This window comes from Polypterus senegalus, chromosome 12, assembly GCF_016835505.1.
Source record: "Polypterus senegalus isolate Bchr_013 chromosome 12, ASM1683550v1, whole genome shotgun sequence".
NCBI classification, from domain to species: Eukaryota; Metazoa; Chordata; class Cladistia; order Polypteriformes; family Polypteridae; genus Polypterus; species Polypterus senegalus.
This window is the reverse complement of record NC_053165.1, coordinates 28,754,963-28,781,587: the sequence shown is the minus strand read 5'-3', so window position 1 is coordinate 28,781,587 and position 26,625 is coordinate 28,754,963. Positions and strand designations below refer to the sequence as shown.

At 39.3% G+C, this 26,625-nt stretch overlaps 1 protein-coding gene across 3 annotated transcripts in view; it reads left to right on the top strand.

The window, feature by feature from the left end:
• The first annotated feature begins 310 nt into the window (after positions 1–310).
• Positions 311–26,625, top strand: part of gpr19 (G protein-coupled receptor 19) — a 48,315-nt gene continuing 22,000 nt past the window's right edge. The window contains exons 1-2 of one of the 3 annotated variants that reach the window (XR_005635948.1): positions 311–784; positions 19,105–19,152. Coding sequence is in view for 1 of the 3 variants with exons in the window: in XM_039772483.1 (XP_039628417.1) it covers positions 453–493 (41 nt within the window). In the remaining 2 variants the exon portion in view is untranslated. Of the gene's footprint in view, positions 785–19,104; positions 19,153–26,625 lie in introns of those variants that run through there. The other 2 variants (XM_039772483.1, XM_039772484.1) reach the window with 2 other exon arrangements.

Genomic DNA, 26,625 nt, shown 5'->3' with positions numbered 1-26,625 from the left:
GCACCACTGGCCATTTCCTAAAACGTAACATAAATTGAATTACAAACATGTGCACTCATCATCCCAGATTATTTCTAAACTTCTATTTTAATTTTGTACGTGTTTATTTAATTTGAAGCATTACACAGAATCGAAACTTAGTTTATCAATCACAGAAATAAATGGGCAACTATAGACATAGTATATGTATTCGTTTACAACTTGTGTGTGCGTGTTTGCCATCTTTTTTCTTTTAACAGTAATAACTCAAATACCAATGACAGCAATGATGTTGCAAATGTTGGTAAAATGCCCAGACGAGTTTCTCGTTTGCGGTCCGGTGACTCTTATTTCGACACGCACTCCGGACTCGAGGACAGGAAGTATTCCTCATCGTCAAGAGCAGCACACCGCAATCTCAGCAGCCGCAGCGGCAGCTGGGATAGAAACAACTAGATCGGAAAAGGCGATGGATGGCTAAACGGAGGGGAACAAGTTTGGTCCCGCCGACACGGTAAAAGGAATGTTTTGAACGACGAGATACGCTTTTCGACCTGTTATATATCATTTTTATTGCTGTGTGTATCGGCGACATTGGTGACACTTCTAACAAAAGTGTTTGAAATGGAAAAACAGAATGCAGATGTTCTTGATGTCAGCTGGCACCGAAGGTTTCGCTGTAAGCCCTACGGTCTCTGTCGGCACGGAGGAATAAAGGCTGAAACTGTGTTTCGCATCCACGGCCTCCACTGCCTTTTTGGAACACCGCGTCTAGGCGAGCTCGATACCCCTACATCAGTGACAGGTGAGCGTTTTGTCCTCGCGTTTTTCTGGCTTCGGATTTATATCGCCTTTCTTTACTGGTTTTTCAGCCTCTGGGCAAAGCAGCGGACAGACAAGTAGTATATTCGCGTTCGTTGTTTTGCGTCGTTTTTAGACTGAAGCCCACCGCCGTATCCCATTTGCGTATTAAAAGGGGAAAAAAGACACACACTTGAAACGAAGACTACAAGGCAACGTGACTACACAACACCAGGAACGGTCCCAATGATCTGGGTTTCTGTCCCGTACCCACCCCCGTAGCCCCCATTATAATCTGCCAGTCATACACTGTTATTTGCTCCAGGCCGTTGTTCTGCAGGCATACATTCTTGACTAATCTTTGCTGGTGGGGCTAAATTCCGAAAACTGTACGCGAATAAATATTTCCAAAAAGATCATTTGCCCTAAATTGAGATTACTCTAATTATTTACACAGATGGTTCAGAGGCCTGAGGTAAATAAAGGGGGCCCAAGTCAATTCCATGGCGTTACTTTTAACAATAATGAATAAGTAAGTCACAGTGATAACTTCACTCAAGACGTTTGTAATTAAAGTAGTCGCTCTTTTAAGTATATAGTGTAAGATTTTAAAGAGAATGTGCTTGTTCAAGTCACATTGCCTGCATCAGGACCCTGGACAGAGCACTCTCGCTCTCGTTCTCACACTTGTCCTCGCACTTTGGAGAAGTAGATGTGAGTTTTCGCTCCTGTCACTGCAAAGTGTCCTTTTTCTTTTAATTGTACGAGCACTGCATTGTAACAGCCTGACTGATCAGCACCAACCATGATGGAGTTCAATAGGAACAGCTTTTCATTGTAACCAAGTTCCTGAATTTGTATTCTGTTTGTCTTAACTCTTGCTTTCTATGAATTTAGAATGAACAAGAAATATACAAATTCGGCAAAGCTCCAAACACGTTGGGGTCAAACTGTTCCATTAATTAAGACAAAATACAGTGATTTAATAAAAAAAAATCTGGAAAAGGACTTTAATTAAGGCCTTACACAAGTTCAATATGAAATTACAAGACTACTGTATACTCGAGTACAGGCTCAGTCCATCTCAGTCCATATTCACAGGTATAATGGAACACAGAAAAGTAGCCCCATGAACGGCAGGCAGTCTTACCTTGGTTTAGGCAACATAAAGTATGCTTGGGTGAAGCTACCAGGAAATCCTTGTGCGCATTTCAATTAGTTTTGATCATTCTTTATACCTGTGTATGTGCTGGAGGGAAGACATGCAGTGTTCATTACAAAAACATACTTCAGTTATGGAGTTCAATCAGTGAAAATGTGGCATACCGCTGGCGCTTTGAGCAAAGCACTGAAACAAAACAACCCTCCTTACGTATCACAGAGGTGATGCCAACGTTGTACATTCGGAATTAGCAGTATACCAGTACTGGAAAAATACAGAAAAACTCCCATTTTAAAATGGGACAGTACCAGCATTTTGGAATTTTTGGTACCAGTATTATCAGGTTTCCTCCTAATCCCCACCTCCTCCTACCCTCAAAATTCTCTAGTGGAATATTGTGGAAAATCAACGTTTTTGTAGAGTTTACGAAACAATACCACAGGATTGGACATGATTGAGACTTCAAATGGGAAATCATCCATAATTGCTTGGCTTCAACACAATCAGGACTTTAAAAATCAAAAAAAAAAAGATGATTAACAATAGACATAACATACATAAAATGTCTAGCTTGAATGACAGAGAGCCGCTGCTGTCAATAACAGGCTTGTAGGTGGCTGTACAATGAGGTGAGACCTGCTTGCATTGTGCCACGGTTGTATTTTTAAAGTCATTAATATCTGAGTACAGCAGGTCCAGTTTGTACTGTCCATGAATGCAGCCTGTCTAATAGACATTGGACCAGCATTCAGAACTATTCATCATTAAGATATTGGCACATAGTAAAGCATTTCTTTGGCTGAGTCAGCTAGGATGATGCAACGCTTTTCCTGGGCATTGACATGGACAAATTCAATCCTCATGTCAGTACACAATTTAGTTTTATATTGTACTTTGCTCCCTTTTTCACCATTAAACAGTCACACAATTCTTCAGTCCCCCTTCTGCTTTTTCAACTCAGTCTGATGAAAACCGTCCACCATTAAAATAGCATCTGAAACAAGAGATGCAAGCTGGTCCACCGCAGTACCCAAAATATCACAGTACCTGATAAAAAGTTTAAGAGAAAGAAAGCAATAATAAATATAAAAGTAAATACTTAAAGGCCAAATGCAAAACTGAATCTAGAAAAGAATTCTCAAATTTATAACACTAAAGTGTTAAAACTAAATTTATTCCAAACGCTTTTTCAGAAACCTAAACTCTTAAACCCAAAATACAGAAACCATAAAATCAAAAGCAATTTGTCACACTCAAAGGACTGAAAACCAAAACCCAATTTCTAAATGGCAGAACAATTCAAAGTACACAGCCGGAGCTCTGTATGGGTCACAAGACAATGCTCAAGCACCACATTGCTTTCTCTTTTAGTGACAACATCGGAGCAATAAATGATAATTGGGATGCCGCACTCCCTCAGGCACTTGTTTCAACAGTCAAGCTGGAAAATAAGAAAACATAATTATGACAAAAATGTCCAAAAGGGGCCAATTCTGAAGTTTGACTGTGGGAATGGATATACTGTATATGTAGAGATGTTCTGTGATGGACTGGCATCACATCTAGGGGTGCAGCTCACTGTGAGTCTGGAATGATATGCCAGTCTGGCATGTGGGCACAGTGGTCATCAGACACCTGGGTTTAAATTCACACCCAGATGCTGCCTGTGTGAACGTTACACTTTTCACCATATATTTGTGATTTTTTTATCCTACATCCAAAAGACTGGTATGTTAGGTGACTTGTAATCTCTACACTGAGATTATATAAATAAATAAGCATGAATACATACGGTGACAATACAAACAAGCTGGTATTCAATAATACAGGGCTAATTTCTTGACTTGGATTAAGTAATGCTGGTGTAGACACTACAGTTAGTTAGTGTGTGTTTTTAGTGCTGTCAGTGTTTTAAGTGTCTTTGTAGGTCAGACTCTGTTTTGTTGATTATCAATTACATATTTTCACTTATAACAAGGCCACCCTGTTGCTTCTGCTTCAGTTTTAATTTCTTTCTCTGTTCTCACTTCTTCTTAAAACCCATACATATCTTTGATCTTTAGTCGTTATAACCATAAAATGCACATCACAACTTACTTAGTCTTCACATTCGTTGGCCATTTTCAGCTAACGTCCCACTTCACTCTTTTATTTGGATGAATCATGCATGCTTGTGGAAAAGCCCGGGTGATGCCAGTACCTGCTCTAAAATGTTAGTCTACAAATCTAGACATTAAGAAATTAATGGATAGATCACATTTAACAAAACATTTCATTGATAAAGGATCACTAATAGTGATGAGCGAGCATGTTCGGCCGGAGCAGCGCTATGCTTGCTCTGAGCATGGCGCTACTAGAGCGAGCACCACATGTGCTCGTGCGCCATGCTCGAGCCTCCGCCCCGCACATTTCGCGGGTTGGAGACAGCCAATCAAAGGGCAGGTAAGTACTGTCCTTACTGTAATGCCAGTAGCCACGTCAGGTGCTGGCATTACAGTGATTGGCTGGCCGAAACACGTCATCGGGTGCTAAACAGCATGCATTCGCATATAATGTTTTAGAGCGTCGCTGACCTGCAGGAACTCCCATATCATGTTTTAGAGCAGTGAAAGACAACCTTTTTAGAGTTGCGGCGCATTAAGTCCAAAAATTTTCTTTCGCGGCGCACCTGAGAGACTGCCCATAAATAATGTCGTGACGACACAATCTATGGACAATCGGTAATAAAAAGTTAATTTTACAAGTTTGAAAGACATTTTATTAATAAAGGAATCAAAGGATAAATCTTAAATTTAATTAATGTGAACGTTGAGGTTGTTTTTCAGGACATACTGTATGAGATTGATGCGAGGATCAATTTTCAAAAGACAGACGCGCATTTCCTTGTCGATCATTTGAAGTCTCTCGCGTTTCTTAGACTTCATTTCCGTAGCCTAAGTGTTCCGTTATTTGTTTTTCCGACATAATTTTTTTTAAAACATTATCGTTTTAATCAACCAAAAGTTCAAAAACACTAGCAATTTTAAATATTTTACAAAACTTTTCGCGGCGCCCCTAGAAAATTCCACGGCACACCGGTTGCCCGACAATGTTTTAGAGCGTCAGCTCACCTGCAGGCACTGGCATATAATGTTTTAGAGGGTCATTTTTCCTGTAGAATTGATTTTTTGGGGGTGTTTTGGGCGTGTTTTTGTCAGTCTGTAAAAGTGGCGTACAACTCGGACAAACTGGTTCCCAGCAGCGACTTGGGAGTCCAAGATGCATCCAGACATCGGCCCCATGCGGTTCCCGGTCCATTTGGGTGGTGTTTCTGTCACTTTCTCACCTTTTCCAATGGACCAGGCAGCCTTCCCTCTTCAGAGCAGGGGGTGCCTGGTTGTCTCCCATTGACTTACATTATACTCGGGTGCGAACATCGAGATGTGTTCGGACCTTTGGTGCTCGCTCATCACTAATCACTACCTAAAACACGTATCCACCCAAGTTAAACCGCTTCTGATTAAAAATAATAATAAAAAGGTGTTTATTGCAGGGTTTATAATACTTGAAATCAGTAAGTGCTATAAATATAAATGGCCAATGTCACTCCAGGCTTCTGTTTTGAGCAAATGTTGTTTGTGTGCTCGCATACACAGAATGTGCACGTATGAAAATATGCCAACGTTAGTGGAAATCCTTTTGACTTGAAATGTTCTGCAAAAAGCCACTGTGGCTGGGAATCCTCATTACCTAGTTTTAATTATTCACTTCAAGCAGGGAGCCCCCCATATTGTGCTTACTGTGACCCTCAAATGTTTTATGAGAATTGTATTTCAAGTTTACGTGTCACATAAAAAGCTAAAAAAAAAGAGTGATGAACACCTAGTTTCTTAATGCAGACTTTTTGAGTAACAAGTTTTAATGTACACAAACATAATCAAAATTGGGTTTATTTGTTTCTTGCCATATCACATACAAATTGGTACATATACTTGTAAGAATGTAGGCTACTAAATTCTTTTTGTACACAGCTAGACATTCTCGTATATGCTAATGGAATTAAGAGCTAGTACTTTAGGAACAGGCATCAAAGTAGTTCATCAGTCTGAAATCTGAAGTCTTGGCCCCGTCAGATAATTCAGTTTGTTCATGAAGTCTGAAGGTATGGCGTTTTGTTTGTTCAAACTTGTCCATGTTTGGGAGGCACTCTGATTTAGCCATTACTGGTGCCTTGAACCCTCATCGAACTGAAGTGCATTTTGTGTGAGGTTTGCATGACTTCTTCCACCCCATGCATTAATATTAGCTTGACAAGAAGCCAAAAAGTGTTCACCACATGATGCTTGAAAGATGTTTCATAAAATGGAAGGATGATTGTTGAACACAATTTCAGTGTGTTTTTAGGTTTGTAGTGAGTTTTTCAAGTCAGGTTACCAGTATGTATTTTCTTATGAAATGGATTTATAGTTTTGGAAGGCAAATTTATTGAGTAACTTAAAATGAAGCAATGCAATAAAATCTGTATAGACTGAAATGTTTTTCATGCTACAGCCATGGGTGTAGGTGAGCTCCAGAGTGCCAGTGTTTAGCGTCTCAAGGGGAAAAAAAAATGTATTGTAGCTGATGGGCTACACAAAATAAATGTGTGCATAAACTTATGAAAATTGTACACCATAGTCATTTCTTTATAGTCTAGTGATGCAGTATGTACAATGGAGACTCAATTTAGATAGATAGATAGATAGATAGATAGATAGATAGATAGATAGATAGATAGATAGATAGATAATAAAGGCACTATATAGTAGATAGATAGATAGATAGATAGATAGATAGATAGATAGATAGATAGATAGATAGATAGATACTTTATTAATCCCAAGGGGAAATTCACATAATCCAGCAGCAGTATACTGATACAAAAAAACAATATTACATTAAATAGAATTTAAAAATGAAAAAAATAAAAATAAAATTAATGTTAGCATTTACTCCCCCGGGTGGAATTGAAGAGTCGAATAGTGTGGGGGAGGAACGATCTCCTCAGTCTGTCAGTGGAACAGGACAGTGACAAAAGTCTGTCACTGAAGCTACTCCTCTGCCTGGAGATGACACTGTTCAGTAGATGTAGTGGATTCTTCATAATTGACAGGAGTTTGCTTAGTGCCCGTCGCTCTGCCACAGATGTTAAACTGTCCAACTTTACTCCTACAATAGAGCCTGCCTTCTTAACAAGTTTGTCCTGGCGTGATGCATCTTTCATCTTTATGCTGCCACCCCAGCACACCACCGCGTAGAAGAGGGCACTTGCCACAACCGTCTGGTAGAACATCTGCAGCATCTTACTGCAGATATTTGAAGGATGCCAACCTTCTCAGAAAGTATAGTCTGCTCTGACCTTTCTTACATGGAGCATCAGCATTGGCAGTCCAGTCCAATTTGTCATCCAATTTATAGGTAAAGGAGATCTAAAACAAAAATGGTTGGAAAGAACATGTTATTTGAACTGTTTCTGTGAGGCATTGCTATGAGTGAAATTAATTAATTTTGGGGAAAACGATTTCCTTTGCTAATATGTCATATTTTTATTGTGAGAACACATAGCAAGTTTGTGCCTATTGTGATACTGCATATCACACTTGGAGTTAAAATAGCTGCAATATCAATTTAAGACCATATTGCCCAGTCCTACAGTATATGCAACTGTAATGTGAGCCAGAATAGCAAATAGCTGGGCAATATCAAGAGAGAGAGAAAGAGAAATACATCAAAGTATTGTTAACGTGAACTGAGTGTCACCAATTTTCCACTTATTAGGACTTTATAACCTAAAAATCAAAAGATAATGAAGTACAATGAACCAGTAAGTAAATAATCAATGAAATGATGCAAAGTGCTGCTTGCTTTCTCTGGAGGGTTTGAGATTTGATGAGGCTGAGGTTAGGAGCACACGAGGACGCAGTGCACTGCTGGACCCACCGCACCACAAACCAGCTCAGGTGTTGTACTTCAATAAGAACGAACAGCAGGATAAGGACTAACGACCAGCATTGTAGGAATTTCCATTCTCTTTTCCTTTAAAATAAAACACTCCTTAGTGAACTTCATCCGGAGCCATTTGAAACAATGTCGGACCAACGTAGGGAAACCAAATGTAAGTTCTTACCCTCACTCCGTATTCAGTATCGGTGGTGTATGACGGGTTCAATTGGTTATTTTCATGTAAAGTAGTTAATACACAGCCCCCTTCAACATCTTTCCTTTTTATCATTAACATTTTATCTTCGCCTCGTAGTTAGGAGACGCGGGTTCGCTTCCCGGGTCCTCCCTGCGTGGACTTTGCATGTCCTCCCCGTGTCTGCGTGGGTTTCCTCCCACAGTCCAAAGACTTGCAGGTTAGGTGGATTGGCGATTCTAAATTGGCCCTAGTGTGTGCTGGGTATGTGGGTGTGTTTGTGTGTGTCCTGCGGTGGGTTGGCACCCTGCCCGGCGTTTGTTTCCTGCCTTGTGCCCTGTGTTGGCTGGGATTGGCTCCAGCAGACCCCCGTGACCCTGTATTCGGATTCAGCGGGTTAGAAAATGGATGGATGGATTTTATCTTCACAAATACTGTAGTGTACAATTTCACATACAGCACATGTCTTTTTGAGACATTTTAATCATTTTTTTAAGCAACGTGTTTCAAGAGGGGAAAAAAAGTTACATAGCAGGATATTGTCACCGGTCAGTGGTGTACAGTGGGCACTCCTTGTATGTATTCGTTCTGCAGCCCTCCTTGTTATATTAACACCTCATTTCTTATTGTCTATCAATAGGAGGCAACATCAGCACATTTGACAAATATCTGAAATGAAACCAGAATAATATTCTGTAAGTTGTAGAACTGCCACAGATGCAGAATACAGTGAAATGTTTAATTATACAGGGTGGTCCACCATGCAACATGTAGCCAAATACAATTGTTGTACTGCAGTGTTCTTCAAAAGTGTATTAAAAACCAGAGGTTATTTAATAAGATTTTCAAATTATACTTGGAGCTTCTATTGTGACAGTTTTACCGTGCAGTCATTTCTGCACCCTTAGGTTATCATCATCATCACAGGAGCCCTGATGTTGTTACTCTGATCTGTAATCTGCCAGTTTCCATTGTGTCCCAGTTTTGCCATATAAGAGAATGCTGGAGACAAGACCACCACCAAAGTAGCAGAGGGTTTGTTCCGTAGGAAACTTGAATAAAACAGAGGTCTTACACAGATGGGAGCTCCTCATGTTGGCAGACAGTTCACCCGAAAGGTCAATGGGCAATGGCTTAAGTGCAAGACAGAGAGAGACAGTTGAACCCCGAGGGAAATAAAAATCCAGTATTTTCTTCATGGCGCTAGAGAGCTGCTCAAGCACTAATAATAACTGACCCTTTACTTAGAGATAGAGAGACGTGATAAGACCAAGCACTGAAATACAAAAGCTAGCAAGCAAAGGTAGGGGCAAGGCGCCATCTTAAATGAGAGGCCGTTGACAATTTTCAGAGAGGGTACAGGGTCTCACGGGGAAAAACAGGGCAATGCTCTATTTTTAAAAGAAAAGTGTTTATCTTGGAGACTTAGTGCGTAAAGTGCCCTTGGAGGCTCAGGGTAGGCAATGACCTGGTGAATATGTAGTCAGAAAAGGGCAACACCCCAGGAGTACATTCAGGGTCGAGCTGACATCGACCATAGGAGTGGGTTTAAAGCCACCTCAAGCCAGAATCAGAGTGATGCCAAGGGAGGACACTAACTTCACCAGTCCACCAGTCCACCGGTCGAGGAAAAGGACAAACTCATAAGAGAGATCAGACGCACAGAAACAGAGAAGTGGGCAGATACAGACGAGCTAATATAGAGAGGCTATACTGTATGTTTAGGAAGGCACCATTATTTTATTTTGTCTTTTGGTTTCCTTTGTCTTAAGTTGTTAAGAATTTATGCACTACTTTTTAATACAGTGGCATGCAAATGTTTTGGCACCCCGGATAAAATGTCTGTTATTGTTAATAGTTAAGTGAGTAGAAGATTAACTGACCTCCAAAAGGCATAAAGTTAAAGATGAAGCGTATTTTTAAGCATTTTAAGCAAGATTAGTATATCCATCCATCCATTTTCCAACCCGCAGGGTCACGGGGGTCTGCTGGAGCCAATCCCGGGGCAGGGTGCCAACCCACCACAGAGATTAGTATATTAGTTTTGTTTTATACAATTGTAGATTGAAAAAAGGAAAGGAGCACCATGCAAAATATTGGGCACCCCAATAGATCTGAGGTCTCGGATAACTTCTCCCAAGGTCTCAGACCCCAATTAGAGCTTGTTAGGGCTATGGCTTGTTCACAGTCATCATTAGGAAACCTCAGGTGATGAAAACTGCAAAGCTGTATAAATTCTCTGACTCATCAAACCTTGTCCCAACAATCATCTGCCATGAGCTCCTCCAAGCAGTTGCCAAGCACTCTGAAAAATAAAATAATTGATGTCCACAAAGCAGAAGAAGGCTAAAAAGATAACAAAGTGTTTTCAGGTAGCCATTTCCAAAGAGACCAAGAAAAATTTCAGAGAGAACTGCTCTTAGCATTGCTAGAAAGGCAAAGGAAACCCTCTGTTTGACTACAGAAAGACCTTCAAGAAGATTTAGCAGACTCTGGAGATGTGGTACACTTTTCTCCTACACAAATATGACCTTCATGGAGGCGTCATCACCAGGAAACATTTCCTGCTTCCGCAACACAAAATTCAAAGTCAGACGTTTGCCAATGAACACATAAACAAGTGCAATGCATTTTGGAAACAAGTCATGTGGACTGATGAAGTTGAAACAGAACCTTTTGGCCACGATTTGCAAAAGTATGCTTGGAGAAAAAAGGGCACAGAATTCCATGGAAGAACACGTCTCCGGCTGTTACGCGGCGTGGGGTATTTGGGGGAATTGATCAGGGTTAGGGCTTGTGCTGCAGTCAATGGCATGGGGAACATTTCACTGGTAGAGGGAAGCATGGATTTAATTAAATATTAATTCAAAATTCTGGAAACACACATCCAGAAAGAGGATGGCTTCAGCAAAAGCATACTGATCCAAAACACACCTCAAAATCCTAATTAAAACTAAAAACAACAAAATGTCTGAAAACTAGAACTAAACAAAAATGAGAAGATAAAAACAAAAGTTTTTTGTAATATACATTTTTTTTGTGCATAATGTACATGTAATCAGTGCCAGTGTATTTCTGAAATCTTATTTCAAACCACACAGCACTGATTCATGCACATACTCTCGCTGCGGGCCTCTAGATTTCATCGGTCGTTTCTTACGTCACTCAGCTTTCCCTTCTACAACTGAGAATGAATACCAAAGCCTCACCACTTGTCAATGACTTATTCTGTGGATTTCATTGGCCATAATTGTCATTCACAGACGGCCTGTGGTCAGAAAATGGCAGGCAACGTTAATGAAAAGGGGCTTAAATAAAAACATAACACGTTACTTTGGAAAATACAGCTAAAGAGTTTGAAAATTAGAGTCATGGAGGAGTTGTCAAGATCAAATAGTCACCCTGTGCTTCAGATTCAGTCAGTATTTAGAATGGACATGAGTGTTATCTTTATACGCCAAAGAAGGTAGGAACTTCAGCAGTTTAACTTTACACGTATATTACTTGTCTGCTGACAATACCTCCGCAGTGCCAGCTTAAGAAGCTGTGTAGTATGAAGCCAGCGTGAAGTCAGCGGAGCCAGCATTACATTACATGTATATACATGGCTGTCAGTCCTGATTAAAATGAGGTGACTCTGTCTGGTCTGTTTACTTTGCAGCACAGTCATTTGGTCTTCCTTTGACTATTTATGAAGCACTTTGACCTTTAAAAAGGTTCTACATCAATAAAATAATTACTATTATAATAAGAACACAGTGCCACAAGCTCAGGTTTGATTGCTAGCCTGGACAGTATGCATGTCCTCCCACGTGCATGTGGGCAGATGGTGTGTAACTATTGTTTTAATAGCCGGATATTAGAGGTGGTCAATAAGCACTCTTAGTTGCCAAAATCAGTTTATTCCTACAAGTTTTGTTAAATTACAGTGCATCCTGAAAGTATTCCCAGCGCATCACTTTTTCCACATTTTGTTATGTTACAGCCTTATTCCAAAATGGATTAAATTAATTTTTTTCCTCAGAATTCTTCACACAACACCCCATAATGACAACGTGAAAAAAGTTTACTTGAGGTTTTTGCACATTTATTAAAAACCAAACTTTTGCATGCCACTGTATATTGTTTTGGATAGACAATGTTTTATACCTGGGGTAGAAGAAGGTCATCTAGCTCTGAACACCTCTGCTCAGATACAATTGAAATTTGCAGGTAACCAGTCAACTTTGCTTTTGAAGCAGTTCATTCAATTTTTCTTTTTTACTTTGGTCATGTATAAAACTTAACTCTGCCCGAAAAGAATAACTTGGGTTGCCAGAACCTGTCTGAAAATTGAGAGTGTTCATCTTTAATGGACCTTTAATTTATACAGTTTTTCTCTGTCTTAGCTGGTTTGCCTTTTATTCTTCCAAGATGGTTCTACGTTATTTGACCATACTGTGGTTTGCAGCTCCACTATGCAGTAGTTTATGCAGCTGTATAAAAACCTTCACCACCTCACATAGCATCATCGCAGACACCTTTGGTAATCAGGATAAAAAAAACTTTTTTCTACTATAAATCATCTTCTTAAACCTCCTTCATGTGCTCATTCCGAGGCCACTGATGAGAGGTGTAATCTGCATATCAATTTTTTCAGACAAAAGGTTTATAACATGCGCTTAAACCTCTCTACCATGGATTTTCTGTTATCCTCAACTGTCGACCCGCTGCCTGAGATTGTCCAGCCCCTTTGCTCCTTCTCTGTTGCCACACGGGAAGAGGTGGAGGACGTCATCAGGAAAATGAAACCGTCTACCAGTTCCCTGGACCCTTTTCCCTCAGCCTTGCTGAAGGCCAACATTTCTGCTATTTCTCTACTTATCACCAGGATTATAAACCAATCCCTTTTGGTTGGCCATATTCCTTCAGCACTAAAAACTGCTGTCATCAGACCTCTACTAAAAAAACCCACCCTGGATCCGGAAGTTCTGTCTAACTATAGACCCATCTCTAATCTTCCATTTCTTTCTAAAGTTCTGGAAAAAATAGTTGCAGTACAACTTCGTGATCATCTCAAACTGAATAATCTGCTTGAAAAGTTTCAGTCTGGTTTTCGCCTTGGCCATAGCACCGAAACAGCCCTGGTCAGGGTCACAAATGACCTTCTGATGTCAGCAGATACTGGTTCTCCTTCTTTACTCATTCTCCTTGACCTGACAGCTGCTTTGATACAATTGATCATGATATTCTTCTTCACCGTCTGCAATACACCCTTGGACTTTCAGGAACTGTTCAAAATTGGTTTACATCTTATTTGACCGGTAGAACTGAGTATGTCGCACTTGGCAGCGCAAAATCTCACACCCATAATGTTACCTGTGGTGTTCCACAGGGCTCTGTGTTGGGCCCCATCCTTTTCATCATTTATATGCTCCCCCTTGGAAGTGTCATTAGCAGACATGATTTTTCTTTTCATTGTTATGCTGATGACACTCAGCTTTATCTTAGGACTACTCCCACCTCCTCTACTGCTCCTCTGCCAACATCTACACTGACTATTTGTTTGGAGGAAATAGAGGCATGGATGAGGCTCAACTTCCTTCAGCTAAGCAGATCTAAAACAGAAGCCATTTTAGTTGGCACACCACACCAGCTTCGTTCCACTACCATCACCAGTATCACTTTTTCTGGAAAAAAGATACCTCTTTCTACATTTGTTACAAACTTGGGTGTTAAAATGGATTCTCAACTAACTTTTGACACCCACATTAAACATCTCTGTAAGTCATCTTTTCACCAACATTGCTAAACTCCATCCAACAATTACCCTGGCAGATGCAGAGAGGCTTGTCCATGCCTTTGTCTCGTCCAGGCTGGATTACTGTAATGCGCTCCTCATTGGGATTCCTGGCAAGAGTATCCAGAGACTTCAGTACATTCAGAACAGCGCTGCCAGGATCCTGATGAGGGTGCGAAAGCATAGCCACATCACTCCTATGTTGAAAACCCTTCACTGGCTCCCTGTACCACTTAGAATAGAGTACAATGTTTCCCTCCTTACCCATCAGTGCATTTATGGATCTGCTCCCCTGTATTTTATAGGAACTCCTTATCCCTCATACTTCCTCACGCACCCTTCGCTCTGTGCATACCAACACTCTTCAAGTTTCCCAGAACTAAACTTAGCAGTATGGGTGATAGAGCCTTTTCTTCGGTGGCGCCGAGGCTGTGGAATTCCCTCCCGACTACTTGAGAGCCCCACAGTCGATCGATGCCTTCAAACGAAACCTAAAAACTTATCTTTTTAGAAAGGCTTTTTGTTAAATTATTTCTATAGATTTTTTTGTTTGTTAATTTTATTCTTATTTTGTAGCACTTTGAGATTGTTAAATATAAAGCGCGATATAAATAAAATCTATTATTATTATTATTATTATATAATTGAACGTTTCATTAGTGGTCTAGCTGACGATCATCATCTTTAGTGTTTATTATCTTTGCACATGCACAACAAAATTGGATACCAACCTGTCAGTGCAAAGCAAAAACGGATTATAAAATCTATAAGAATATACCAACATGCCACACATACATTTTTCACATTCTCTGCTGGCATTCATTCACTACATAATTTAAGGTTTCACAATATGTTTAGCATTTAGAGTAGTTTAGTTCAAAGTTACCTTTGAATAAAAACTTTTTTAATATGTTTGTTCGTGTTTTTATTGTCCTCAAACGTCTGCCTAAGGGCAGCAGCTCAAACAGAAAGTGACCAGGATGGAATGGATCTTTAAGTTTGCTCCTGGACTTTTTAAGGCAACAGGAACTATAAAGATCTTCCAGAGATTGGAGAGGGCCTAATCTTCTGGCTCTTACTCACGACCCCTGGAGTGCGTTCCTCTCTAATACTGTGCAGCTGCCAAACCGTACACAGATGCAGCAAGTCAACATGCTCTCTACAGAGCAACGACAGAAGGACAGAAGTAGTTTTTGAGTGAAGTTCTTTAGGTAGTGAAGTCTCGGCTGTGCCTTCTTCACCAGCTTTATGGTGTTAGTGCTCCATGTCAAGTCTTCTTTTATGTGCACACCCAGGAATCAGAAGTACTAGGCCCTCTCTGCATAGACCCCGCCAACGAAAAGGGGCTGAATTTTCATTTTCTTCCTCCTAAAGTCAATGATCAGCTCCTTGGGTTTGGTCGTGTTAAGAAACAGATTGTTGTATCTATGTGGACTCATTCCCCCAGAAATGAACCACCTCTACAGTGGTGTCATCCGTAAATTTGATGATGCCATTGCTGGAGTGTGCAGGGGTGCGGTCATAGGGGTAGGAGGTGAATAGAAGAGGACTCGGCATACAGCCCTGCAGAAAACCATTGCTAAGGCAGAGGGGCTGAGAAGATGAAGGGGCCTATCATTAGCGTCTGGGAAAGATCAGAGGATAAACACAAAGCAACAATCCTGATGCCTCTACTACTACAATACTGGCACTTCACATTATCTTTTTAACATGAAGTAGAACTCTGATCTCTTAGTTGGTTTTTCTAACTAACAAAACCATCTGATGGCAGAGGCTGTCTCATTATTAATTTTAGAAAACTGCAATCAGATGTAAGACACAAATATATAGTTATCTCTTGCAATTCACAGGGGTTAGGGGTACAGGACCCCTGCAAATATGAAAATCCCCAAATATGTTCTGGGCCCATGATTATTGTACTGTAAGATGCAACAAAATGCAAGAAATGTGAGACTGAATGACCTCTGCACAAGCAAATCACATGTGTGAGGCTGCCAACCAAGACAATAATGTGTGGTTTTGTGGACTGTAGCTTTTTACAAAATGTAACACATTATAATAAATGTGTATTTTTGTGGTAGTAAACAACTAAAATGATCAATACTACAGGTACAAAAGAAATCCACAAACCGATAAACATTGACAGCCCAGTCTAGTTTCCCTGATGCAGCTGATGGTGGTCGAGTTCTGAAATCCCCTATGAACAGCCTGCTGAAAGTTATGTAAAGGTTTGTCCAATTGTGATGCCAATTTAAGTGAAGATTTGTAGAAGCCGAGAGCACTCTCCACACCAAGACAATCTCCAAGCCAGATGAAATCACATGAATAAGCAGCCATAGGACAAATACATAAACCTGGAGAAGACTGTAATTCGATTAACTGGGTAATCCAATTGTGCAGTAAAGTATTGAAACAAAAAGACATCACCAAGTGCAATCCTGCTGGCGTCTTATGGCTCACTTTTAAAGCTAGCACCCTCATCTTGTTTCACCCAGCAGCCCTTGCAGCAACCGCCAAAGTGGCGCAATGACACAGTACTCCTGGGGATGCTGGGATTTGCAGTCCATTTAGGCGTTGCTGATCCAGAATCTTCTGTAGTTTTTCTGCAATAGGTCTCAAAACTTGCAAAAAAATTTCCATTTAATTATTGATAACAAACCCGTAAATAGGCGAATACATGAATCATAAACCTGTGAATCAAAAGGGCCGACCGAGTATCCTGTTTAACTAAAAAGCTGAAATTTGGCAGGGGGATACATCTACGGTTGTAGGTATCCACCAAGAAAGGATATTTTGCTATATCAGTATTTAGGGGTAAACCTCTCCCACCCCACAAGAGAAAAACTAAATACCTCAAAATATCAAAAACACTTTGATCAATTTTATTGAAAACGTGGAAACCTTATAGAAAATTAATCACCCCAGATTTATTTTTAATTATCGATATTCGTCAGTAATTAATGATGTAGCAAATGTAATATTCTTGGGCACCATGTCCTTTTTCTTTACCAGCACAGAGAAATGGGGCTTGCAGTTCATGCAAATGAAAGTCACGTACACAAGCGCACCGCTGACCAGGCTTAACAAAGCATAAGTTGCATTATGCGAATGAAAGTACCTAACAGAAGCAAAGTGGAAGGAAGAAAGTTCAGCAAAGCTCAAAGACATGGTTGCATACTTGGGTACATGCAGTACCCCCTGTTTCTTTCTTCTTACTTCTTGTAGCAATGCGGTATAAAATACAAACAAACATAAATTGTGGTTTGTGGAACAACGGGTCAGTGGTGAAATACATGCCACAGTGCAGAGAACTAATGGTTTTCCCTTGGCGGTCAGACCATGATGTGCCGCTACCGGCCTGCGCCACCACCACCTACTCAAAGCATCAGGATGCACCAACATTGATGGACTGAAAGCCAGAAGTCTACGTGACCATCATCATCAGGTCCTTCCATGAAAACCCTAAATACAAAGAGGACTGTTTGACTTATGTTAGGTAGATTGCCCAGAGGGGACTGGGCGGTCTCGTGGTCTGGAACCCCTACAGATTTTATTTTTTTCTCCAGCCTTTGGAGTTTTTTTTTGTTTTTTTCTGTCCACCCTGGCCATCGAACCTTACTCTTATTCTTTGTTAATTAATGTTGACTTATGTTTATTTTTTATTGTGTCTTCTATTTTTCTATTCTTCATTTTGTAAAGCACTTTGAGCTACATTTTCTTGTATGAATATGTGCTATATAAATAAATGTTGATTGATTGATTGATACGCTCCAATTCACAAAGCAGAACCGAAGTGCCGGTACAGAGTATCGTCCCACTTCAAGCCCTGGGAACAACAAAAGCAGGGAGCGACAGCATGCCATGGCAAGTTTAAGCAGGTATACAGCTCAGTAAAGGGATCCACCAGGGATACTGTTCATAGTGCACCATATTATTTCTTTTTTCCGTACAATTCTTAAAACATTCAATACTTTCCATGGGTCGGAAATGAACAGCATGTAAGCATCAATGCTCTGTGTAATAACTTAAAGTAAACCGTGATTCAGTGTATACTGCTTTTGCTCTAAACCCTCCAAACCTTTATGATGTTACAAGATTTAACATCAAATTTAATATTCAAATCTGATTGACATTACCATTTTTACAGGATGTGCTATAGGGTGAAATTATAGCGACCCCCAAAACTTCCATTACTTTTGCCAACCACCTGTTACAATTCAAAATAACTGTCCGTCCGTCCATCCATCCTTTATCCAACCCTGTAAAATTGCATTTGCATCCAATGACCATCAATAAAAGTCAAAGACAGTTTGTGGGAAAACCAGGAACTGATCTGCAACACAAATGCTTTACTCATAAGTCACTGTATGTAGCACATTCAAGAGGAAGGAGCTCCAGTGACATATTAGCCCCGATTAACCGGCACCACTATAACTAAGGCCCATTCTTTTACGGACTTTTCTGAGTAAAGCTGGGTAACTCAGATAGTATTACATAAATTGTACATGCTATATAAATCATGGGGCCTATGGAAACTTTTAAGTAATTAACCATGTATCATTATTCAAAAAAACTAAAAGGTCTTAATAGTATCGTAGCATTCACCTAACGCAAAAGAGTCAAAGTAGCTTCTCCGCATAAGTAGCTATTAGAACAACAGACTTTTTTTTTAATTAGTATATACATTTTCTGTGCCTATTTAGTTGTGTTTTTATTCAATAGTACTAACCTAACTACATTTCAGTTTACAGGACTAACTCACGTTAAACAGAAAGATATCTGATCAGTAACTACAGTTTTAAAAATCACAACATCTACTGGCCGGATGAACAGCAGATCATCGCATATTCAGCACTAATTTATTAAAGATGTATCAGTTAAACAGACTCTCAGTACGCTCTCTAATGAACACAGGACAGTATGTGTCTCTTGTCCCGATCACATAGAATTAACCCATTTTCTGAAATTCTTTTTTTGTGTTACACTTATCCAGTGGGGCTTTGCTGCAGGGAGCTCCCTAGCAGTCAGCTTTCTTTTTTGGGCCCGAGTAGACATTTGTGGACCAAATTTTATGGATTGTTACCTTAAACAGTTTTTTTTTAAGTTTAGTGTATTTCCCCAAAACTATCACAGGTACACAAATCTTGTAACTGCTGCTGAACTGTAATCTACCCTGAAAATCCTGTCTCTGTTCAGCATTTACTTGGTCATCTGGATGCTCTTTTCTAGGGTTTTGTGACTGATTGATGTTTCAACGAAGCAAATTCTAAAAACCTTCTGCAGCCACACTTCTTGTGGGTAGTTCAACAGAATTCTTTTTCAAAGGTCAGTATGCTTAATTTATGTGATTCTGACAGATGGCTTCCACTTCTAGGCTGAGCTCCATCCAGATATCATAGCATCTGTCCATATACTTTACTGACGTCTTTCCATGCTTAGGGATTTCAATTAACTTTCCCAGTTTAGCTCAAGTCATTGCAATTTCATTTTGCTTGTACGCACATCCAATCATATTTTCTCCTTACAAGTATTGTAGTGTATTGTGAGCACTCTCTGTGACACGTCAATATACAGTTTGGAAGGCTGATTATTTTGTTGCCTCTCACTTCCAGCCAACAAGCACAGATGTGGCAGTTCTGCACAACACTGACTCCACTCTTATGTGAGATCGTATCATAGCTCCTAATGTGAACTGAATCCCTGCTGCACGCAACAAGAGTTTCATTCGAATTGTAAAATCCAAGGTCATGTGCCATTGAGTGCTTGCAGATTTTGCCTCCAGATATGCTATCTGAATAAACTCATCAAATACTGTATCAAAGTTTATGAATCATATTTTTGTTTAAAGAATTGCCAACTAACATGACATGGGTGTCTTTGGCAACTAGCAGGAAAGTGTGGTACAGATCCCTAGAAATTCAACACCATCACAGATAAAATGTGCAGGCTCCATAAATCAATCAATCAATCAACATTTATTTATATAGCACATATTCATACAAAACAAATGTAGCTCAAAGTGCTTTACAAAATAAATAGAAAAATAGAAGACACAATAAAAAATAAACATAAGTCAACATTAATTAACATAGAATAAGAGTAAGGTCCGATGGCCAGGGTGGACAGAAAAACAAAAAAAAACTCCAAAGGCTGGAGAAAAAAATAAAATCTGTAGGGGTTCCAGACAAAGAGACCGCCCAGTCCCCTCTGGGCAATCTACCTAACATAAATCAAACAGTCCTCTTTGTATTTAGGGTTTTCATGGAAGGACCTGATGATGATGGTCACGTAGACTTCTGGCTTTCAGTCCATCAATGTTGGTGCATCATGATGCTTTGAGTAGGTGGTGGTGGCGCAGGCCGCCACCACAAAGAAACCGGAAAAAGAAACAGAAGAGAGAGTAGGGGTCAGTACGGATTTTAGAGCCACCATGAGTAGTTATTATGAGGCAATTGAACATACAGAGTATCAGGATTAAGTTAAATTACGATTAAAATGAAGTTATAAAAAGGCCATGTTAAAGTAATGTGTTTTCAGCAGTTTTTTAAAGTGCTCCACCGTATCAGCCTGGCAAATTCCTATCGGCAGGCTATTCCAGATTTTGGGTGCATAACAGCAGAAGGCCGCCTCACCACTTCTTTTAAGTTTAGCTTTTAGAATTATAAGGAGACACTCATTTGAGGATCTAAGGTTACGATTTGGAATATAAGGTGTCAGACATTCCGATATATAAGATGGAGCGAGATTATTTAAGGCTTTATAAACCATAAGCAGAATTTTAAAGTCAATCCTGAATGACACAGATACCCAGTGTAGTGACAAAGAGAGATACGCAGCCATAAAGAGAATCCGAGTTCTGCACGCTGTGATACATTCTTCTACTTTTCATTTTGTGATTTATATACACATTTGGATCCTATTTTCAATCAGGTGCAGACTACTTCTCCACCACTTTATCTTGTAAACAACAAATTTACTTGTTCACTTGTTTTCTTTTAGAGTATAATATTATTTATAGTATAGTCACAAAAACTGATCTAGAGTACACCTTTGCTTTTTATATCCATTTGTGTTAAATTTACCAGATCACTTACTTCAAGTATCTAGTACAGTGTAAACTGAAGAATAATTTAAAAATCCCCATCCAAATGCAAGGACCAGAAAAGGCACTATATAAAATACAATGTATTATTATTACTATTATTATTATTATTATTAAGTAATCACTAACTTCTTAAAAAAAGTTCAAGTAGTATTCCATTGCTGTATCCTTGTCTTTTCCTCTATAGCAATATAACAACAACCTGACTCAATATGTGCTTTGAAATTCCTTATGGCAGCACTTCAGCTTTGGCTCTCTTGCATGTCAAATGTTCATAAGCCTGTGTTCAGCAAGGCATACCATTAATTGTGCTAGCGTACTACAGAATTGTTTGTGGGGTGCAGTATGTGGGGGCAGAGGGCAGAGAAGTGTCTTTGTCCCAGGGTTCTAAAATGTGCCATATGTTCAAATTAATGTTGTATTATACTTTGACCATTTTTTAAACAAGTCAAAGTAATTGTAATTATCTATTTCCGCAGATCAGCTTGAAACACTAACCACTGCTTTGCAGATGTTTCTGGATAACCACCTACAGCTCATCAGTATTACTATTGAAAATATTGTGATAAATCAAAGTTTCCTACATAATAAGGAAAAAAAAAAAACACTGTAAGTTAACTGGACATCCCTGTTGTGATTTTCATTATCTGTCCATCATTCCAAACAAATCTACCGTGAAAGTTGATATACTGCAGTGGGCTGGCGCCCTGCCCGGGGTCTGTTTCCTGCCTTGCACCCTGTGTTGGCAGGGATTGGCTCCAGCAGACCCCCGTAACCCGGTTGGATAATGGATGGATGGAAGTTGATATACAAAATGAACTGAGACAAACAGAGTTAAAAGCATTGAAAGGCAGCTCTATCACCGACTCCGCACACTGCTTTGACCTATGAAGTAAACCCTGGTCATTAAATCCCTGGCTTGTCTGGGTTTCCTCCTACAGCCCATAGTTGGCCCAATGAGAGTATGGGTGCATGTGCACGCATTGCATATGATAGACTGGCACCTCATCTACTGTAGGTTTGCTTTCTGTCCTGTACTTGTTGCTTCCATATTAATTAAGCACCCCTCACTGTGGCCCTTTAGAAGAGTGTGTGGACAGTTATGTCAGTTTGACTCGGCGTGCAGGTATTCACAAGTGTGCTCTGCAACCTCCATTTTGTGTATTTAAGGAATGCTGTTTTGTGTTTTATTGTAACTGTGTTTGTGGATGTGCACAGGTCATTAGGTTTGTCAGTGCAAAGTGTGTGCCATCGAAAAACTGAAGTGAATAATAAAGTTAGATAAGCCTTCCTATATTCACATGCGGTTTTTCTTGTCCATCCAAAGACATGCTGGTTAAAGTGATTGACCATTTGAAGTTCTCAGTTTGGAGGAGTCAGTGAATGTTCAGAAGTGCCCAGTAACAAACTGTAGTCTTTTCTTCAGTCAGTTTGTGCCTTTAAACACAATGCTGCCAGATACAGCCTGGCACTCTGTGATCCTACATTCGAATTGGCAGTGGTGGAAAATAAGAGAACAGAAACAGCATTTCATACACATAGAAAATGTAGAGGTGGAGCACCACTGCTGCTTGAAAATTAAATACATAATGAAAATCGCAAACCATTTCAATGCTTTTAAAGCTTAATATTTTTCAATATTTATGCCATGAAAACTAAACATGAAGAAGGCTAATTTTTATTTAATTCATTTGTTAGAGTATTGCTCACTGCCTACTTTGGGTGTTTTAGCTGTCTTTATAAATCAATTTAATAACATACACTATTTAAATATATTAGACATACATAAATGAAAGTCCTATGTGTGTGTATAAGGAGCAGTCCACTCTGCTCACGCTCAACCATAGCCATGGGACTTCATGTGCTGTAAATTCTACAGAATATCTAGACGCTTATACAAGTGTGACTTGCACTTGGTGAGATGGCACATGCACGTACGTTTACATTTTTTTTGGTGCTTGTTTGCCTTCACCTCACTTCTCATTCAACCCAAGCCAACAAACTCAGCTTTGTGGTACGTACACATTGGATGTTCACACAACAAGCTTCCATACGTTTGCCTCAGACAGATTCCAGCGCGTGACGCTCGATTTGTGCTACAGCTGCACTCGACTACACATCCATCTCAGACAAGATCGGACTTTTTCTGGCCCACGTAGCTGATGCTTCTGCAAGTTCACCAATATAGTAGAACTGCTAGGGAGTCTTCGGGTTGTCTTTTTGTCCCTACGACCACATGCAGCTAGTATTGTATATAATATCATCTACTGTATATATTGTCTTGTGCACTGTATGATTAAGTAGCTGCCAACAAGTTCAACAGATTTTCTGTCAGTTTTCTTGAATTGATAAACTGGCCACGCTACTTATTCATTATTGTGCAGACCTCGATTATTCAGTGATTTGTTCTGCTAAATGTCATGAATGTGTTTTGAACAATGAGGGTCTCTGCACACAACCTTCGCACCCAATAAACCTTGTATTTTCCAAACCAACCTTATCCCACAACAACATTTTTTTTATATATACTTTATTTCATCATAGTTTAGTGTTCAGATAGTGACACAACCAAAACGTATTTATGGTATGTGGTCTCATACAGGCTGTTCAGAAACTACAATTGTATAACACATAACCTCAAATTTACAATTTTTTTAAATTGAGAATTCTTGTGTTTTATTTACTTATATATTATTTCTTACTTATTAACTTATTTTACTCTTTTTATTGTTATTAAGACAATAACTTAAAGTCTAATTTTCCATGTTTTTAAAATTACCCAAATTAGCACTGTGCAAAATAGCAATAATCGCCTTAACCATTAAGTGGTTGATTTAAAAATATGAATTAGCCACAAATAATGTAATAAAATGTTAAAATATAATGGAAATTGTCATATGACCAACACAGTGACATTCAAGTCAAGTTAATGTTACCAAAACACTTTTCAGGAAAACAACTACAGGAATTAAAAATGTGGAAATGACCCTCCCTTAAATGAAGAAGAAACAACTTGTGAAAGCTTTGCAAAGTTCTTGGGTGTCTGAAGACACAGTGCCTTTGCCTTCACTTATTAAACCTAAGCAGACTGTAGCCATGTACTCTTCATCTCCTTTGAGGAATCTATAGCTCTAATTGATGGAACACACAGCTAATTCCCTGTTTGGGCTAATTGTCCTCTTATTACCCAGGAGCCCACTGTACATGCCAAACACAAATCTAATAAAACAATTAAACCAATTAACACACAGGCAGCCTTGCATCTTCCTCTCCAACTCCCTACTGACAACAGGCAAAGACTGGCAAAATGAAAAAAGAAAACCTGGAGAGACTCCGCCATTTGTTTACAAGTATTTTTTATATTTGATTCTTTAAAAAACACATCTAATATTTTAAGAACAAATTATACATTGCCTTATAGCAGGCATGTGCAACCTTGACAGGACTATGGGCCGGATTACAAAGTAGAAAGATTACGCGGGCCGGAGTACTTCAGGATGTATATGTATTTCTGAAAATCGAAAATGCAAGAAGGCCAAAAAAAAAACAACAAATATTTATTAATATATTATTTAATAAAAACTGTTTATTAATGCGACGATTGAGATTGCATGGTGGACACAAGCTTATCAATATTAGGAGATATTGTGGACGTGGAAACTCGCAACGTGTTTTCTAGGTGTTCATCAGTAATTCGCGTCCTGGTTTTGGATTTTATGAAGTTCATCCTTGAAAAAAGTTGCTCGCATTTATAGGTGCTGCCAAATAGAGTCATTCTTTTCTGAGCAAAAGCTGTCAGCTTTGGAAACTTGTCACGTGGGAAATAGTTTTTATAAAAGTCAAGTAATTCAATATCATTGAATTTTGATTTCAGGACAAGGTTCTCTTGTAGTTCAATTAATTCCATTTGCAATGAAAGTGGAGCTAGTTCGACATCAACATCAAATGGACAAGAGAAAATTTGCAAGTTTGCTTCTTGATTTTTAAAATCACGGAACCTAGTGTTGAATTCTCCACTCAATGAATTTAATTCATTCACAAACGATTCACAATCAAAATCTTTGTGGTTCGCAAGTGTGGGAAAACGATAAGTATTGCCTTCCTTTAATTGGCTTTCCCAGAGTCGAAGCTTATTTTGAAATGATTTTATGTGTCCATAAAGCTCATGAATCATTTGTCGCTGAGTTTGTAATTTAGCATTAAGTTCATTTAGATGTGTTGTTAGGTCGACAAGAAATGCAAGATCACACAGCCAGGGTTTGTTTTCTAGCTCAGGAATAGGTTTTCCTTTCATGTCCATGAAAAGAGATACCTCATTTCTCAAATCATAAAAACGTTTCAACATTTTTCCCTTGCTAAGTCAACGCACTTCACAATAAAATGTAAGATCTTCATGGTCAGAAAGAACGTCAGCCAGAAATTCTTGAAATTGGCGGTGATTTAGCGCCCTGGATTTAATGAAGTTTATACATGCAGTTATTGTGCCCATCACATGTGCAAATTTAACTGATTTTGCACATAAGTTTTGCTGGTGTATAATGCAATGCAATACCAACAAATCTTCGGTATTGATTTTGTTACTTGACAATTCGGTTATTATTTGGGCAACAGCTCCGATGTTTGGTTCAATCATCGATCGAGCTGCATCGGTGGATATTCCGCATAACTTTTCCCACTTTAAATCAAATACAGTAAAAACAGTTTTTACTTCCTGGAAAATGTCTTCACCCCTTGTTGTATTCTTCATTGGTTGGAGAGCAAGCAATTCTTCCGTACAATTGAAGCTAGCGTCAACTCCGCGAATAAATATAGCCAATTGAGCGGTATCGTTGGAGTCTGTACTCTCATCAAGAGCAATGGAAAATGCTTCAAATTTTGATGCAATATTTTTAATGCTTAATTTTATGTCACTGGCCATTTCGTCGATTTGTCGGGTTATTGTCCAACGAGAAAGACTTATCTTTTCCATTTCATGGCTTTCTCTGGGCACAGAACTTTCGTGACTGCAGTAAGGCATTCCTTGACAAACTCGCCTTCAAAATATGGTTTTGAGTGCTTCGCAATTTTTTCGCTAACAATAAAACTTGCACGAACAATATTGTCAGCTACATCAGTATTTTTGCGTAATAACATTTGCTGTGCCGATACACATTTTTTCAAATTTTGTATCTTGTCTGTTCTTAGTTTACCTTTGTAACTGTTGTAATTAGCGTGTTTTGTATTGTAGTGTCTTTGTAAATTTGTATTCCTTTAAAACTGAAATAGTTTCCAAGCATATCAAACAAAGAGGTTTTTCTTTCTGCATTATAAAAAAATAATCATCAGTCCATTTCTCTTGAAATGTACGACTCTCCGCGTCCACTTTTCTCTTCTTTGTTGAAGCCATCTTAATTAGGGTTTGATCAAAAATTCACAAGTACAGTAATTGAAAGTATTGAAATGTAGGCCGATATAGCGTGAAACTCGAAACAACATGCAGATAGGTACAGCACTAGCAAAAACCATGAAAAGACTGCGCTATGCTACGCACGACAGCAGAGCAGAGAGATGCAGCAGAGTCAACGACTACGTGACTACGAGCTCTTGCACACTTTAAACATGCGACAGTTCCGGACGTGCCGTAAAAGTGGGGGAAGCACAATATAAAG